Source organism: Spermophilus citellus (assembly GCF_964194105.1).
Source record: "Spermophilus citellus genome assembly, chromosome: X".
In the NCBI taxonomy this organism is placed as follows: Eukaryota; Metazoa; Chordata; class Mammalia; order Rodentia; family Sciuridae; genus Spermophilus; species Spermophilus citellus.
This window is the reverse complement of record NC_138190.1, coordinates 40,811,582-40,828,823: the sequence shown is the minus strand read 5'-3', so window position 1 is coordinate 40,828,823 and position 17,242 is coordinate 40,811,582. Positions and strand designations below refer to the sequence as shown.

At 35.5% G+C, this 17,242-nt stretch overlaps 1 protein-coding gene across 1 annotated transcript in view; it reads right to left on the bottom strand.

Annotated features, from left to right (window-relative positions):
- ZNF81 (zinc finger protein 81) overlaps positions 1-9,439 on the bottom strand; it is a 71,830-nt gene extending 62,391 nt beyond the window's left edge. Inside the window, exons 1-2 of the mRNA XM_081276577.1 lie at positions 9,329-9,439; positions 2,514-2,740 (exon numbers count right to left, since the gene is read on the bottom strand). Of these exons, the coding sequence (XP_081132703.1) occupies positions 2,514-2,567 (54 nt within the window). The 5' untranslated portion in view covers positions 2,568-2,740; positions 9,329-9,439. The remainder of the gene's footprint in view (positions 1-2,513; positions 2,741-9,328) is intronic.
- Between the last annotated feature and the right edge of the window lie 7,803 nt (positions 9,440-17,242).

The following is a 17,242-nucleotide window of genomic DNA, read 5'->3' as shown; positions in this document are numbered from 1 at the left end:
AATCGAACCCGGGTCCCGCCCGTGCTAGGCAAGTGCTCTACCACTGAGCCACAATCCCAGCCCCATCTTCTGTTTTTTATATCATCTCCCACTCTGTGGAGTGTGATTTTATTTTTAATGGAAGTAATTATCATAAAGGTCAGGATAGTAGTTATCTTTGAGAGTAGGGGGATTCTGGAAAGCTGCCAACAGTCTCTTTCTAGATCTATATAATGATAAATCACTCAGCTTTGTACATCTGTTTAGTATAATTCTCTGTATGTATTTCATATTAAAAAATATTTTTAAAATATAGATTGAACTTCAGAATCATTAACTCCACCTGTATGCATATACTTAAAAGGGGGTGTACACATGTGCATGAGGAGACACAAATAAGAGTATTCAGACTGGGCACAGTAGGAAACACTTGTAATCCCAGCATCTTGGGAGGCCAAGGAAGGAGAATCACAAGTTTAAGGCCAGCTTGGGCAACTTGTGAAACCACAGTAACTTAGTGAGACCCTGTCTCAAAATAATAAACAAAGGGCAGAGGTTGTAGTTGAGTAGTAGAGCACTTGCCTAGCATCAGTGAGGCACTGGGTTTGATCCTCAGTACCACATAAAAACAAACAAAATAAAGGTATTGTGTCCCTCTACAAACAAAAGTATTTTAATTTTTTTTTAAAAAAATAAAAAACAGAAAGGGCTGGATGTGGCTCACTCGCAAAGTGACCCTGAGTTCAATCCCCAGTACCAAAAAAGTGCTCACAGGAGCATGGTTTATAATTGTGCTATATTTCACAAAAATATTTTCAATTAACAAAAAATTATGAAATTGGGTGGCCATATTTTGTGAAAGAAAAAGGAGAAAATAAGAATGTATCTTCAGCCCTTTTAAAATTTACTTAAAGCAACTATAATCAAATAGAGAAAACTAACTTGCTTATGTGTATTAGGGAGTGATGAGCAGATAGAAGAAATATGAATAAGAAAATTTAGACTATATAGCTTTCAAATTTTTTAAACTTTTTGAGCCATATGTCCATATAAATATTTTAAAAATTAAATTTAAAAATTATTAATACTATCCTTTGTGCTACATCTGTAAAATAAAAACAGCACATTATTGAAAGAAAATATTCTGAAAGCAAAAAGAGCTATTTAAAAAAAAAAAAAAAAAAAACATAGCCAGGCATTTTGACACTAGCCTGTAATCTGAGTATCTTGGGAGGCTGAGGCAGGAAGACTGCAAATTCAAAGCCAGATTCAGCAACTTAGCGAGGCCCTAAGCAACTCAGCGAAACCCTTGTCTCTAAATAAAACACAGAAAGGGGCTGGGGATGTGGCTCAGTGGTTAAGCAAAAAAAATTACACTATACCCATAAATTTATATAATTATCATTTGGCAATCAAAAATAAGTACATAAGTAAACAGAAAAAGTACTATCACTACAATTATTACCTAATGTGTTTGACTATATGGAAATAAGATTTAAACACTTGGGAAGAATTTAGAGTTGAATTACTAATATGTACATAGTAAAGCAAACAAATGACTTCATTAGAAAATTGTTAATTGCAGGTAAAAGAAAAAAATATTACATAAGTAGTAATAACTGCATGGATAATATGTGACTTAGCTACATATTGTTACAATAATAAACACTGACAAACACTTTACCCAAATAATGATATATGCTGTATCTATCCAAGGAGAATCTGGTAATAGGAAATGAATATGTGTGTGGGGTGGGAGTATATAGAAAAGCTCAATATCTATCTTTCATAGTGGGAAGTTAATAGAAGATATTGAAAACTCTAAAAACACATTAAAATATTAAGAGTGCTTGCCTCTAAGGATCTGGAATCTAGGGGAAAGTAAAAGAGGAAAGGATTACTTTTCAAACAAGACTTTAAAGAACTAATTGATACCTCAGATTTTATACAAATTGTTTGCTCCACCACTTGTAAACAAAACTGCAAGCTAACTGCAAATTACAAAGTGGCAAAAATATTCACAAAACATGCAAGAACGGTAAATGTTATTAACCTTAATATTAAAAAAACCTTTAAAAAACCATAGGCTAAGATAAATAAATAAGCATGGATAGGAAAAGAAAATTCATAAAAGGGAAATAAGTAAACAATAAAAAATATGGGGGGGCTGAGGCTGTGGCTCAGTGGTAGAGCACTTGCCTAGCATGTGTGAGGCACTGGATTCGATTCTCAGCACCACATATAAATAAATGAATAAAATAAAGGTCCATCAACATCTAAAAAAAATTTTAAAAATTAAAAAAAAATATGGAGGGGCTGGAGTGTAACTCAGTGGTAGAGCACTTGCCTAGCAGGCATTAGGCCCTGGGTTCAATCTCAACATCATCAAAAAATAAATAAATATATAAAAGTGGAGTGAAAATGATCCTGCCTAGTAAAAAGTATTACAAATCAAACAATAATATAAAGTCTCTCCCTCAAGTTCTGAAGTTCTGAATTAATTTCTGCCCCTGGGTACCTCCTCCTCTCCTCACCTCACAGGCATTGCCATGTCTTCCTTGCTGGGGCAAATTCTGGCTGGCTGCCATGTTCACACTGGATTTCAGCTCTAGGGCTCTCTTGCTGACAACTCCACTCTTTCCAGGAACTCCAAGTTTGGTAGGGTCTGTAGACTCAATTGGAGCTACTGGGATCAGGAAGATGATTCTACAGCCTTCATTAAAGGGTCTGGCCCATGGACATGGCAGAGACTCCAAGAAACCTGGAAAGACATGGTCCACATGGTCAGAATCATACAGTATTCACCACACAAACACTTTCTGTTTGGAAACCAAGTAGTCAAAGTCCCAGAAACACCTATTGTATTTATTAATTAAAATGGAATATGAAGTTGGGCACGGTGGCACATGACTATAATCCCAGCAACTTGGAAGACTGAGGCAGGAAGATTGCAAGTTCAAGGCCAGCCTCAGCAACTTAGGGAGGTCCTAAGCAACTTAGTGAGACCTTGTCCCAAACAATAAAAAAGGACTAGTAATATTGCTCAGTGGTTAAGCACCCTTGGATTTAAGCCTTGGTATCCCCCCAAAACAATGGAATATGAGTGAGACTATGAGATTTGGACCAAAATTAATAAACGTTTAAATTCTAGCTATTAGCTGTGTGACTATAAAAAAGCTTCTTCAGTCTTATTTTTCAAAAAGAATCAAAATAATCTCAAGTAGTTGTGAAAATTAAGTAAGATAATGTTTATAAGGCACTTGGTATGGAACTGGCAAAATATAAACAATTAACATATATTAGCAAGTACTGTTATATAGGCTGAGCATTCCAAATCCAAAAATCTGAAATCCAAAATGCTCTGTTTAAATCTAAAACGTTTGGAGCACCAACATGATTCCACAAGTGGAAAATTCCACACTGAATTTATGTAATGGAATAAGATGAACTGCAATCCAGATGCCTGGTGCACACCTATAATCCCCACTACTCAGGAGGCTGAGGCAGGAGGAGCAGAAGCTCAAAGCCAACCTGAGCAATTTAGTGAGACCCTGTCTCAAAATATCAAAATATAAATAAACAGGGCTGGAGATGTAACTCAGTGGCAGAGTGTCCCTGAGTTCAATCCCCAGTAACATACATACATACACACACACACACACACACACACACACACACACACAAAACCACAGATGCATTAAAAATATAAAAAATATATATATAATTATCTTCAGGTACTCATATAACATGTATATGAAACATGCATAAATTTTGTGTATAGATTTGGATCCCATCTCTAAGATATCTCATTACATATATGCAAATACTCCAAAATCTGAAAAACTATCAAATCCAGAAAACTTCTGGTCCTTAAGCATTTCTATTTTTTTCTTTCTTATTCCAACATTTCTTTTTTTTCCTCCAGTTTTTTATTTGTTCTTTTTAGTTATATATGACAGTAGAGTATATTTTGACATATCTACATACGTGGAATATAGCTCCCCATTTTTTTGATTGTACATGATATGGAGTTCCATAGGTCATGTATTCATACATGAACACAGGAAAATTATGTTTGATGCATTCTACTATCTTTCCCATTCCCATCCCCCTCCCTTCCCCCATTTCCCCATCCAATCCCCCATTCCTCCCTCCCCCTGCCTATTGTAAGTCAGCATCCACACATTAGAGAGAACATTGGGCCTTTGTTTTCGGGGATTGGTTTATTTCTCTTAGCATGATAGTCTCCAGTTCCAACATTTCTGATAAGGGAAACTCAATCTGCCTAAGGAACTGAGTAATATGCACAGGCAGATCCTTCATATCATTTGCATTCCAATCTTGGTATCTATGTGTTGCTATAATTATTTCATTATAATCATACAGAAACAGAGGTTTAGTGGTCAAACTAAGTCTACCTGGCTCCAAAATTCATGTTCAACATTATATCATACAGTACTTTTACATGGTAGACCCAAAATAAATGTGGTTCTGCTTTATGTTTGTTGAAAATATGACTGGGAATTTGGAATAAAAAAATTGACTTTCTTAAAACAGAAGAGACATGATAAGAAAAATATTAATAGCCTGGGGCTAAAACTTTCCAATTATCTCAAAAAAACATCCAGAGAGAAAACTACTCCTGTTGAGGGAACCCAGGAGGAAAGAGTAATTTTGGGTCCAAATTGAAGTACAATTTTACTGTGGTTAACTACTAGAGGCACTATATATTTAGACATTCTTGTTAAGAAAGGGAAAATATCCACTTAAAATGAAGAGAAAGTAAGGTATGGTGGAATGTACCAGTAATCCGAGCTACTCAGGAGACTGAAGCAAGAGAACCACAAATTTGAGGCCAGCCTCAGAAACTTAGATTCTGACTCAAAATAAAAATTAAAAATGGGTTGGGAATGTAGCACAATGATAGAGTGCTTGCCTAGCATGTGCAGGCCCTGGGTTTAATCCCAGTACCACAACAAAAGGAAAAATACTCCCTAAATAACCCCAGTATCAAAGTGGAAAATCAATAGAAACACTTTACAATTTTTATCAGAAATTATGGAACACAAAGTTGTGTTTACACTGAAATTTTGGCTTTAAATGGCTTTTTTTAATATTTATTTTTTAGGTGTAGATGGACACAACACAATGCCTTCATTTTTATGTGGTGCTGAGGATCGAACCCGGGCCCCGCCCATGCTAGGCGAGTGCTCCACCACTGAGCCACAATCCCAGCCCCTTAAATGACTTTTTTAAATAAAAAGTAAATACAACCAAAATGAGTTAAGTATTCAACCTAAAGCATTAGTAGTAGGAAAACCAAAATTAAGCAAAATAGTAATTAATACAAATTAATATAAATAAAATTAATTAATACATATAAAATTGTAAATAAAACAATAATTTTGCAGGACATCCCCCATGCATTCTCCTCCTCCCTCCCTCTCAAACAAAATCAATACTAGAAAAGAAAAGAAGAAACCAGTGACTATAGAAGACTGGAAAAAAATTAAAAACCTGACATAACATAGCAAAGAGAAATAGGTAGAATCTGAAAGACAGAAAAGAAAGGTGAATAGCCTACATATCACAGAACTTCAGTAACAAAACCAGTTGTGAGTTACCTGGGTTTACTTTTTCCCTTCCATACATCACCAAAAGTTACTGGTGGAATTAACAACTCAGAACAACCAAGAGGCCCAGATTAAAAAAAAAAAAAAAAAAAGAAAGAAACTCTCCTTAATCAAAGTAACAAAAGAAAGGGGATCTCACTAATCAGAAAACCTTTTGAAAAATACCCAGCTTACTCCAGAGAAACACTAATGGAATACACATTCTTTTCAAGCACCTATCAATATTCTCAAAGATAGACTATGCCTGTGGTCAACACCTTCACAAATTTAAATTAAATTTTATAAGAATACCAAACTAAAAATCAATAACAGAAAGAAAATCTCTAAACACTTGAAAATTAGTTTATTTCTATATAATCCATACATTGAAAAAGTCCTAAGGGAAGTTAAATAAATAAAAATCAAAATACAATTTTTCAGAATTTATGAAATAAAGTTAAAGCTGCATTGAGAAATTTATAGCACTAAGTGTTTACATTAGAAAATAAGACAGGTCTGAAATTAACCATCCAAGCTCCCATCTCAAAAAACTAGAAAAAGAAGAGCAAAGTAAACCCCAAAGCAAGCAAAAGGAAGTAATAAATATAGAGCAGAAATCAATGAAATTGAAAACAGAAAAACAATAGAGAAAAATCAATGAATCCAAAAGCTGGCCCTTTGAAAAGATGGATAAAGTTGGTAATCAACTAGCAAGACTGATAAAAATAAAAAGAGATAAGACAGTTGGGCATGGTGACCCACTCCTGTAATCCCAGCAACTCAGGTGGCTGAGGCAAGGAGGATCACAAGTTCGAAAGCATCCTCAGAAACTTAGAGAAGCCCTAAGCAACTTAGTGAAATCCTGTCTCAAAATGAATAAAAAGGGGCTGAGGATGTGGCTCAGCAGTGGCTCAGCAGTAGAACACTAGCCTAGCACGCGCAAGGCCCTGGGTTTGATTCTCAGCACCACATACAAATAAATAAAATAAAGGTATTGACGACTACAACTAAAAAAATAAATAAATATTTGAAAAAAAGGACAGTAGAGGAATACCGTAAATAACAATGCACATAAATTCTCCAACTTGAATAAAACAAACTACCATAACTCATCCACTGTTGGGTAATCTGAAATGATATTAAACAGATAATCTGAATAGTTATAAAACTACTACAGAAATTGAAACAATCATTGTTGTTTTTTTTTTTAAAAAAAAAGAGATTTCAAATGGAAATTTACAAACCCAGATGGTTTCACTGGAGAATTGTACTAAACATTTAAAGAAAAATTAGCATAAATTCTACACAATCTCTTCTAGAAAACAGAAAAAAGAAAATAGTCATCAACTTATTCTGAGACCACTATTACCCTAATAATAAAACCTAAAACAGTACCAAAAAAATAGAACTATAGGCCAATATTGCTCATAAATTTAAAATCCTTTTAAAAATTATTAATCAATTCCTGCATATATCCAAAAATATATATGCCACAACCAAGTGGGGTTTATCCTAGGAATAGTCTGCATCACTATTCAAAAATCAATCAGCATAACCCACAAACACACACACACACACACACACACACACACACACACACACATATTAACAGGCTAAAGAAGAAAAATCACAAGATTATATAAATTCATAGTATTGACAAAATGCAACGTCCATTCATGATAAGACTCGCAGCAAATTAGATATAGAGAATTTCTTCAGCTTGATGAAGAGCATCCATTTAAAAACACAAAAAGGTAAAACCCAACAGTTAACTCATACTTTGATGGTGAAAGTCTGAATGTTTTCTCCCTAAGATTGGAATGATGCAGATATTCATACTCATCACTCTTATTCAACATAGTACAGTTTGAGCTTCACTAATCCAAAAACCTGAATTCCAAAATACTCCAAAATCACAAACTTTTTCATTGATGACATGATGCCACAAGTGAAAAATTCCATACCTGACTTCTTCATGAATCACAGCCAAAATACAGGCACACTAAAAATATTCTTTGAAATTACCTTCAGGCTATGTGTATAAGGTATACATGAAACACAAATGATTTTATGTTTAGATTTGGGTACCATCCTGAATGTACCTCAATATCTATATATGCAATTATTCAAAAATAAAAAAAATATGAAATCTGGGACACTTATGATCCCAACCACTGCAAAAAATGGATACTCAACCTGTACTGGAAGTTCTAACCAGCATGATAAACCAAGAAAAGGGAAAGTGTTGAGATTAGAGAGGAAGAAATAAAACTGTCTCTGTATATGACATGATCGTCTGTACAGAAAAGTCAAGGAAATTACCAAAAAGATGTAAATAAATAATTAACTTCAGGGCTGGGAATTTGGTTCAGTGGTAGAGTACTTGCCTAGTATGCATGAGGGCCTGGGTTCAATACTCAGCACCATAAAAAATAATTAGTAGTAGTAGTAATAATAAAATTCAGAAAAACTGTAGGACACAAGATCAATACATAAAACTCAACTGTACTCTTATATGTGGGTGTGCATTTATGAATATATGCATGTATATATGTATGTGTGTATATATACACTTATATATGTATGCGGCAAATGTGTAGAAACCAACATTTAAAAGATAATGCCATTTACAACTCCTCCAAAAAAATTAAGTACTTTGGCATAAACTTAAAACATATACAGTACTTGTATGCTGAAAATTACGATACACTGTTGAAAGAATCAAAGAAGATAAATAGATATACTATGTACATGGACTGAAGGACTTCACATAGTTAAGATGTACATTGTTCCTAAGTTGACACAGCAAGATGTGTTGTAGGTAGAGACAAGACTAGGACATGCATATGGAAAAGCAGAGGAACTAGAAGACTTAAAATAATTTAAAAAATAAAGTGGAAAGAATTGCTCTACCTGATAGCAAGACACAGCTACAGTAATCAAGATAGTGTGGAAACTACTGGCAGGGGCATAGACACAGATCAATGAGACAGAATAAAGAACCTAGAAAGTGCCCCCACAAAAGTATGGCCCATTTATTTTTGGTAAAGATAGAAGAATAATTTTTTCATCAAATTGTGTTTGAGTAATGGGACATCAATTAGTGGATAAATGCACTATGACCTAAGTCTCACACTTTATCTTTAAAAAAAAAAAATGTTTGCATGCTTGGGATGGAACCCAGGTCTTGCAAGTGCTCTACTACTGATCTACAGTCTCAGCCCTAAGTCTCAGACTTTATAGGAATATTAGCCCACAATAAATCATTGACAAAAGCAAAGAGAATGAACAAATCACCATCAAAGTGGAGAATTTCTCTCTCCACTCTCATAATGGAAGAAGCAGAACCCCCCATACATATTTTGCATGACACAACTCACATCTAAATATTATCTTCAAGTTAAACACAAAACATTGCTAAAAATTCACCACAGACTAGGCCATAAGTCTCCTTATATTTCAAGAATGAGTTTTATGTAGATTTGAAACACAGAAAAGAAAGGTTAGAAATCCATTAAAAAGATAAACTTTGGGGAATTGAAAATGCACTTCTAAATAATTCCTGAATAAAACACAAATTATTAATTATTTAAGAACACATAAAACAATGCACAAAACAGGGGAACTTTAAGACCTTAATATTGCTATCTGAAAAGAGAAAACACTGCAAAATAATGGGCAAATCATTCAACTCATATTAGACCAATGAATCCATCACAGAATCCCCCGGTACTCACCCTCCCCGGCCGCCCATCACCTCTACATCCCTCTGGCACTGAGTTGAATCCGCTTGACAACTACCTAACCGAGGTTGAGAACCGCAGCCGCTTCCGGTCACCGGCCCTCACACCTCCCCCTCTCGGGATTTGGAGTTTGACATCGGAAGTGAGGATATGCGCATGCGCAAAACCACCTTGGAAGGCTCAGCCAAGAGTCAACATGGAGTCGTTGCGGAGTCTATGCTCTGCGGCATTCGGTAGGGGCACCTAATATGCAGCGTTGTCAGGCAGGGAACATGGCTGCTCCCGAGGCGCATCCCTATGGGCTACGCCATGTTAGAAGAGTGTCCATTCCATACTGAGAACGAGGACGCCTCTAGCTCAACTCACTGAGCAGTGATATGGAGTTGTGCCCCTGGCGGCAGGAAGCAGGAGTAGGGACATTTTGCTGGACGAGCTTACTGCCAGAGGGGAGGCTCTCTAAATCTGTACTCTGTGCATTTGTATAATAGCGTTCTGAGAAGCTGGCCAATACTATAGGGTGAAAAGGGAGGAGAAATCAGGCTGGAACATACCACGACGGGAAAAGGGGGAGAAATCTGGGTTGTGCAAGCCCTCATAGGATATACCACAGAATGGAAAAAGGGGTCCAGTTAGTGTTAGGTTCCCAATCCTTGCTGTGCCCATGGGGCTTGGCTGTAGGGTTTGAATGCTCCCATAATCTACCTTATCTCTTACTCCATCTACCCGAACTAAAATGAATATGCCAATAATAATTTTTGATGTGTCCTTAATCTAATGCACTTCAATAAAAACTCTTTAGGAAATTTTATTATTTTTTTCTTTTTGAGTTTCTTTCATAGCAACAAACATGTATTAAGCATTATTAAATAGAATCCTCCCAACCTACCTATGAAGTTTTTTTAGTTGATTCTTTTTAGTTATATATAACATTAGGATACATTTTGACATAATCACAAAAGCATGAAATATAATTTGCTCTAATTCAGTCCCCAGCACTTCCTCCTTCCCTTTCCTCCTTACCCCTCCATCTACTCTACTGATCTTTCTGCAGTTTATTTATTGGTTGATTTTATGATTAGGGTCTTGTGGATATATTTGATGTTGCAATTCACTGTGGTATATGCATGTATGTACGTATGAAAGTTCCCTCATATTCATTCCACTGTTCTTCCCTTATTCATTCCCCTCTTCCTCCTGCTCAATTCCCTTCCTCTAGTCTAGTGATCTTTCCTCTACATTGATGGAATTCCCTTTCCCTTTTTTTCCCTTCTCTGACCACCCCCCATTTTGGATTAGCTTCTGCCTATCAGAGAAAACATTCAACCTTTGACTTTGGGCGATTGGCTTATTTCACTTAGCATTTGCTTTACCAGCAAATGTTATAAAGTCATTCTTCTTTATGGCTAAGTAATACTCAGTTGTGTGTGTGTGTATATATATATATATATATATATATATATATATATATATATATATCATATTTTCTTTAGCCTTACCTCTGTTGAAGTGCACCTAAGATGATTCCATAGCTTGGCTATTGTGAGTTGAGTTCCTATAAACATTGATGTGGCTGCTTCCCTGTAGTATGCTGATTTAAAATCTTTTTGATATATACCAAAGAGTAGGTTAGCTGGGTCACATGGTAGTTCCATTCCTAGTTTTTTTTTGTTGTTGTTGTTTGTTTGTTTTGTTTTGTTTTTAGGAATCTACATACTGCTTTCCAGGGTTGTTGAGCTAATTTGCAATCCCATCAACAATGTATGATTTATCTTTTCCCCCACATCCTTGTCAGCATTTATTATTATTTGTATTCTTGATAATTGCCATTCTGACTGGAGTGAAATGAAATCTCAACATTGTTTTGATTTGCATTTCCCTAATTACCAAAGAGGCTGAATATTTTTTCATATATTTGTTGATCATTTGTATTTCTTCTTTTGAGAAGTTTCTGTTTAGGTCTTTTGCCCATTTATTGATTGGGTTATTTGATATTTTGGGTGCTAAGTTTTTTGTGTTCTTTGTATTTTCTGGATATTAATGCCCTATCTGAGTAGTATGACGGTCTCGTCATACTCTTGTTTCCTTTGCTGTGCAGATGCTTTTTAATTTGATGCCATCCCACTTATTGATTTTTTATTTTATTTCTTGCTCTTTAGGAGTCTTGTTAAGGAAGGTGGTTCCTGTACTGACATACTGGAATATTGTGCCTATATACTAGCAGCTGCAGAGGGAAACTTTTATTTTCATTTCCTTATAAAGTAAAATCTATACAGTGTTGGTGCTCTTACTTTGCAAATATAGCTTTCATACAAGATTCTTGATTCTTCCATTCAACCAATTTGCTGCCCCTTATCACCTCCAATGTGGAATCCTGGAGTATTCCACATTGTGGGAGATGTCATCGTGGCAGAAGGGGAAGAAGTCATACTGCCCTTGAGCTAAGAATGCCTATTTGTCCTACAAAACCAAGTTCAATACTCCACCTTCATAGAATCCTGATAGAAGTAGAAGGCTCTGTGCCCCACTGAAGGCCTTTCTAAATCCTCAGGTGAGAAGCATTTTGAGGACCAAGGGTAGGCTGAAATGTGGACTTAATGGAGGCTCTCTATGTACTCAGCCCCTTTGTGCCTCAGTTTAGGAATCTGGAATTTAAGACATGTCACAGTCAAATCAGCCTAAAGCCACCAGGGACTAATTTATACTCTGATAGCTTATTTAATCAATTAGGGAGACCATATACTAGAGGAACCATGGGGCAGCTCCCTAAACAGGAAAATATAGAGTTCTTATAGGATTATAAATAAGAGTAGAGTTTAGATGCAATTTAAACAAAACAGTGTGTTGGGGAGCTCAAAGTAAAGCAAGGCTGTGTGTTAAGGGGGTCAACATCAGGTCTGGACTGCAAAGTGAACCCAGAGACCTAAATTGGAAACAATTCAGATAGCTGTCAGGTGTTGTGTCCATATAACCCATATCTGGAGCTATGCACCTGTGTTGGAAATTGAGGGTTGTTTTTCTGTATCTAAGTAAATTAGAATCTCCATTAAGATGCAGGTGTTTTATTCTTTCTGATATTATTTCAAATAGCAAAGTTTCAGATAGTATATGACTGTAGACAACAAAGTTTCTTGTACTACCATAAAGAAGCCCTACTTGGAGCAGTAGTAACTCAAAATATGGTTTCCTTATGGTATTACAGCTGCAGCGTGTCCTTGGGAGAAGTGTTTCCTGTTAATTTTTCATCTGGTTTTATCCATGGCTGTTTTCTCACATTTAGATGAGTGGCAGGTCAGATTTTTATAGTCTGAGTTCATTTTTACTTAGCGGAGTTGAGCTTTATGATTATCATAGAATCTCTTTCCACTCCTGTATCCCTGGTCTGGATAAGTGTTTGTTGAATTAATAAATAAAAAAGAAATGGAATGAGTGTAAACACATTAGGCATGAATATACTTCTAACAGAATGTGAAGAATTAATAGTGTTGAGTGTCATAATAGTGCTATGGTTATGTAAGAAAAAGTAAGTCTATCTGTCAGACAAGAGAGAGAAATAGGGCTAATAAATATGAAGAGATGTTCAAACTCATTAGTGAACAAGGAACTACAAACCAAGACATGCTAAGAAGACATTTGACACCAATTTGATTTGCAGAATTGTAAAACTCTGACAAGACCAAGAGTTAAAGACTATGAAGATTCACAGGATCTTTTTGCCCTACCAAAGCAATATAAATCAGTGCAGCCAGTTTAGAAAATAGTTTGGCATTCCCACTTATAGTGAATATTCATATGACTTGCAGTCCAACAAATGTTCTCTTATCCAAGAAAAATACTTGCACAAGAAACCTAGAATGTGTGTGGCATCCTGTTCAAATGGCAAAACATGGGGAAAAATGGATGCTCATTACCAGGAGTCAAATGAATGAACTAGAACAATGCTCAACAATATGGATGAATATTAAGGGGGAAAATTATAAGCCCAAATGCTAATGTAAAGCATAATACATGTTTATATAATTAAAAGCTACTACTATAAAGAACACAAACTACTTAGAATTTTGTATAGTTGCAATAAAATTATATAAAAAAGAAATTAAAAGTTGAGGATGATGTTTACCTTAGGTAGGGAGGGGAGACTATAAATTGGATAGATGCATAATGGAGATTATTGTAAAAGCCATACCTTTTCTTTAGATGGTAGAGGCATAAGTTATAATTATATTATTAAAACTAACTAAATATTTAAATTTATTGGGAAAGATGAAATGTTATACAAATAGCTTCATGAAAGAAAGAGAAAATCTGTATGGAGAAAAATGGCACTCCTTAAATAGGTCAAGAAAACCTTTGGTCCTAGTCCAGAGATGCCACCTAGTGGTGGGATAAGCAGGAAGCAGGAGTTCCACAGCCTTAATATTGCTGCCCTTGCCAAAGATGCTCTGGCTCCAAGACTCACTCCTTCCTATCTTCTGATCTGTTCAAATGTCTTTTCTTCAGTGGCATTTCTTCCCTGGCCCAGCCCACCACTCTCAGATTCTTTGTTCCATTTTCTTTACAGCCTACCTTTTATCAAAAATTTTCTTATTTAGCCAGGCATGGTAGAGAACATTTGTAATCCCAGTCACTTGGGAGACTGAGGCAGGAGGAAAATAAGTTCAAAAGCAGCCTCAGCAACTTAGCGAAGCCCTAAGCAACTCAGTGAGACCCTTTCTCTAGATTAAATTCAAAAAAGGGCTGGGGATGTGGCTCAGTGGTTAAGCGTCCCTGGGTTCAATTCCTAGTACAAAAAAAAAAAAAAGTTATCTTATTCATTTACTGTTTACTCATTGACATGTTCCAGCTGATACTGCAGTGATTTCTGCTTCTCACATATAAGGAGTGAACAACTACTTTATTTCTTATATCTTCACTATATAATGTAAAGAGTATTAAAATACATACACCAAAATCATTTTCCTAAAATATTATTTTATTTGCCCCCAAAAAATTCTACAGGCATCTCTGAGTGACACAACTGTTATAAAATCAATCTGATATAAGTAATGCAGGAAATACTAAGTGATTTTACTCTAAATTTATTTCATGTCTGACACTCTTCCTTTTTTATGTTAATCTGAATTTCTGACCTATATTATTTTCCTTCTCTTTAGGGAATTTATATTAACATTTTTTGCAAAGTAAATCTACTGGCAATGAATTCCCTCAGTGTTTTTTGTTTGTTTTTTGTGGTGCTGGGGATTGAACCCAGAGCCTTGTGCATGTGAGGCAAGCACTCTACCAACTGAGCTATATCCCCAGCCCCTTTCCTCAGTGTTTTTTTGTTGTTGTTGTTGTTTGTTTGTTTGCTCACTCAGTTTGTTTGTTTGTTTGTTGTACAACACTCTGGGTTCCATCCCCAGCACTGCAAAACAATAAACACTGAACTACATCTCTGGTCCCCTGTGTATTTTTTGTTAGGAAAATCCTTATTTCCTTTTCTCTTTTGAAGGATAATTTCACTGGATTGAAAATGCTAGGTTGTTGAGGTTTGTTTTCTTTTAACATTTTAAATATTCCACTCTTCTTGTTGGCCAAGAAGAAGTCTGGTGTAATTCTTAACTTTGTGATTTTTTTAAAAATTTTATTGTACTCCTATGCAGAGATATGATTTATCTCTCCATGTGTTTAGTTTTATATTATATTCTAGAATAATAGTCATATATTTTCTTACTTTAGGCCAGTACCTTTCTTGTTATATTCATTTTTAGGTATTTTATATTTGTTGTCATTACTAGAAATGGGATTTTTACTCATTTCCACTTGTTTCAATATGCTGCATTTATTTTCTTATACCCACCACCTTATTGAATTTTCCTTGCATATTTTTCTGGGTACACAAGGATAACCTGCAAATAAAAATGATTTTCAGGCAATATCTATTGAGTCCTTTCTCACCCCTTCTAAGTGAATTTCAGCTCACTTAAATAAATCTTAACATTTAACTCTTGCCTTCCGTCTGTAGATTTCATCCTTCAAGTTTGTGAGACAAGAACCCAGAAGGAAATTGGCAGTGAGCTACTGGGGTCTGCTGCAAAACTGCAGGGCATAGCCCACCATTAAGAACTGTAAAACCCATATGTGGCCGCACATGCCTGTAATCCCAGTTGACTCGGGAGGCTGAGGCAGGAGGATTGAAATTTCAAGGCCAGCCTCAGCAATTTAACAAGGCCCTAACCAAGTTAGTGAGACCCTGTCTCAAAACAAAAAAAAAAAGAAAGAAAGAAAGAAAGAAAGAAAGAAAGAAAAAAAGAGAGAGCTGGGATGTTTTTCAGTGGATAAGCACCCCTGGGTTCAATCCCATTTACAGTTAAATCTCTATTATCTCTCTCAAGTGAATTTTCAATAATGTTATATTTTGCATTAATTTTGTCTTAATATTAATTTTCATTAATATTAGGGTGTCAAATCATGGGAAGCACAGGTTTTCCAATAGAATATGTCAATATGATAAAGCTAAAAATGATTTTCTCTCTTTTCTCAATATTTAATCCATTTATTTTATCTTCATATTTTATTGCATTAGAGATTTCAATATACTATTGTAATAGGATCAACCCTATGTTGTACCAAGAGGTGACATGATTCAATTATAGGAGCTGTATCCTTATCAGTGGATTAATCCACTAGTTGGATTACTGATTTGAATGGACTACTAGGTGGTGACTGCATTTTTAGCATATTTACCTTTTTGAATTATACTTCCTGGCAATTTTGAGTCTAATCTTTAATCTTTTCTGAATTTTCATAGATCCTTTCTAGTCTAGTTTTAGTTTGAGGATGCTGTTGAATTGTGTCAAATGTTTCTTTTATATTCATTGATATGATTGTGTTGTTTTCTCCTTTGTTTTTTTAACTTTATGTTATTTTTTTTATTTCTTTATGTGGTACTGAGGATCAAACCCAGTGCTTTTCATATGCTAGGTAAGTGCTCTACCACTGAGCTACAACCCCAGTCCTCCCTTTTGTTTTTAAAATGAAACAAATTGATAGATTTACTAATGTTAGTCATCATTGCCTTACTAGAAAATCCAGTTTTGTTATAGGGTAAATTTTTCTTTAGATACTTGTTGGATCCAAATTGCTAATATTTTTCATCTACAAGACAAAATAATCTCCAGATAATTGCTTATTTGTATTAGAACTGCCTTTCTTCCTTCCTTCCTTTTTTTTTTTAACCAGAGATTGAAATCAGGGGCACTTAACCACTGAGCCACATCTCCAGCCCTCTTTATTTTTTTGATACAGTATGTTCCTAAGTTACTTAGGGTTTTGCTAAATTGTGGAGGCTCGCATTGAACTGGCAAACTTCCTGTTTCAGCCTACCCAGTCACTGGGGTTATAGGCATGCATCACCGTACCCAGCTAGATCTGATTTTTTAAGATAATAAAAACTGCATTTTTAATAGTACTTCCCAAATTGAAATTGGAAGATGTCCAGCTTTTGTTGTTGTTGTCTATAATAGGGATTGGAAAACTTTCCGTAAAAGGCCAGATAGTAAGTATTATAGACTTTGCCAGCAATGGAGTCTCTGTTGTGACTAAGTCGACTCTGCCACTATAGCAAAAGTAGCTGCAAACAAGATGTAAAGGAATGGATGTGGTTAATTTACAAAAACAGAGTTGGGCACCATGGCACACACCTATAATCCCAGGGATTTAGGAGGCTAAGGCAGGAGGATCACCAGTTCCAAGCCAGCCTTAGCAAATTAGCAAGGCCCTAAGCAATTTAGCAAGACCCTGTTTCAAAATAAAAAATAAAAAGGGCTGGGGATGTAACTCAGTGGTAAAGCATCCCTGGGTTCAATCCCTAGAGGGAGGGAGGAAGGAAGGAAGGGAGGGAGGGAGGGAGGGAGGAAGGAAGGAAGGAAG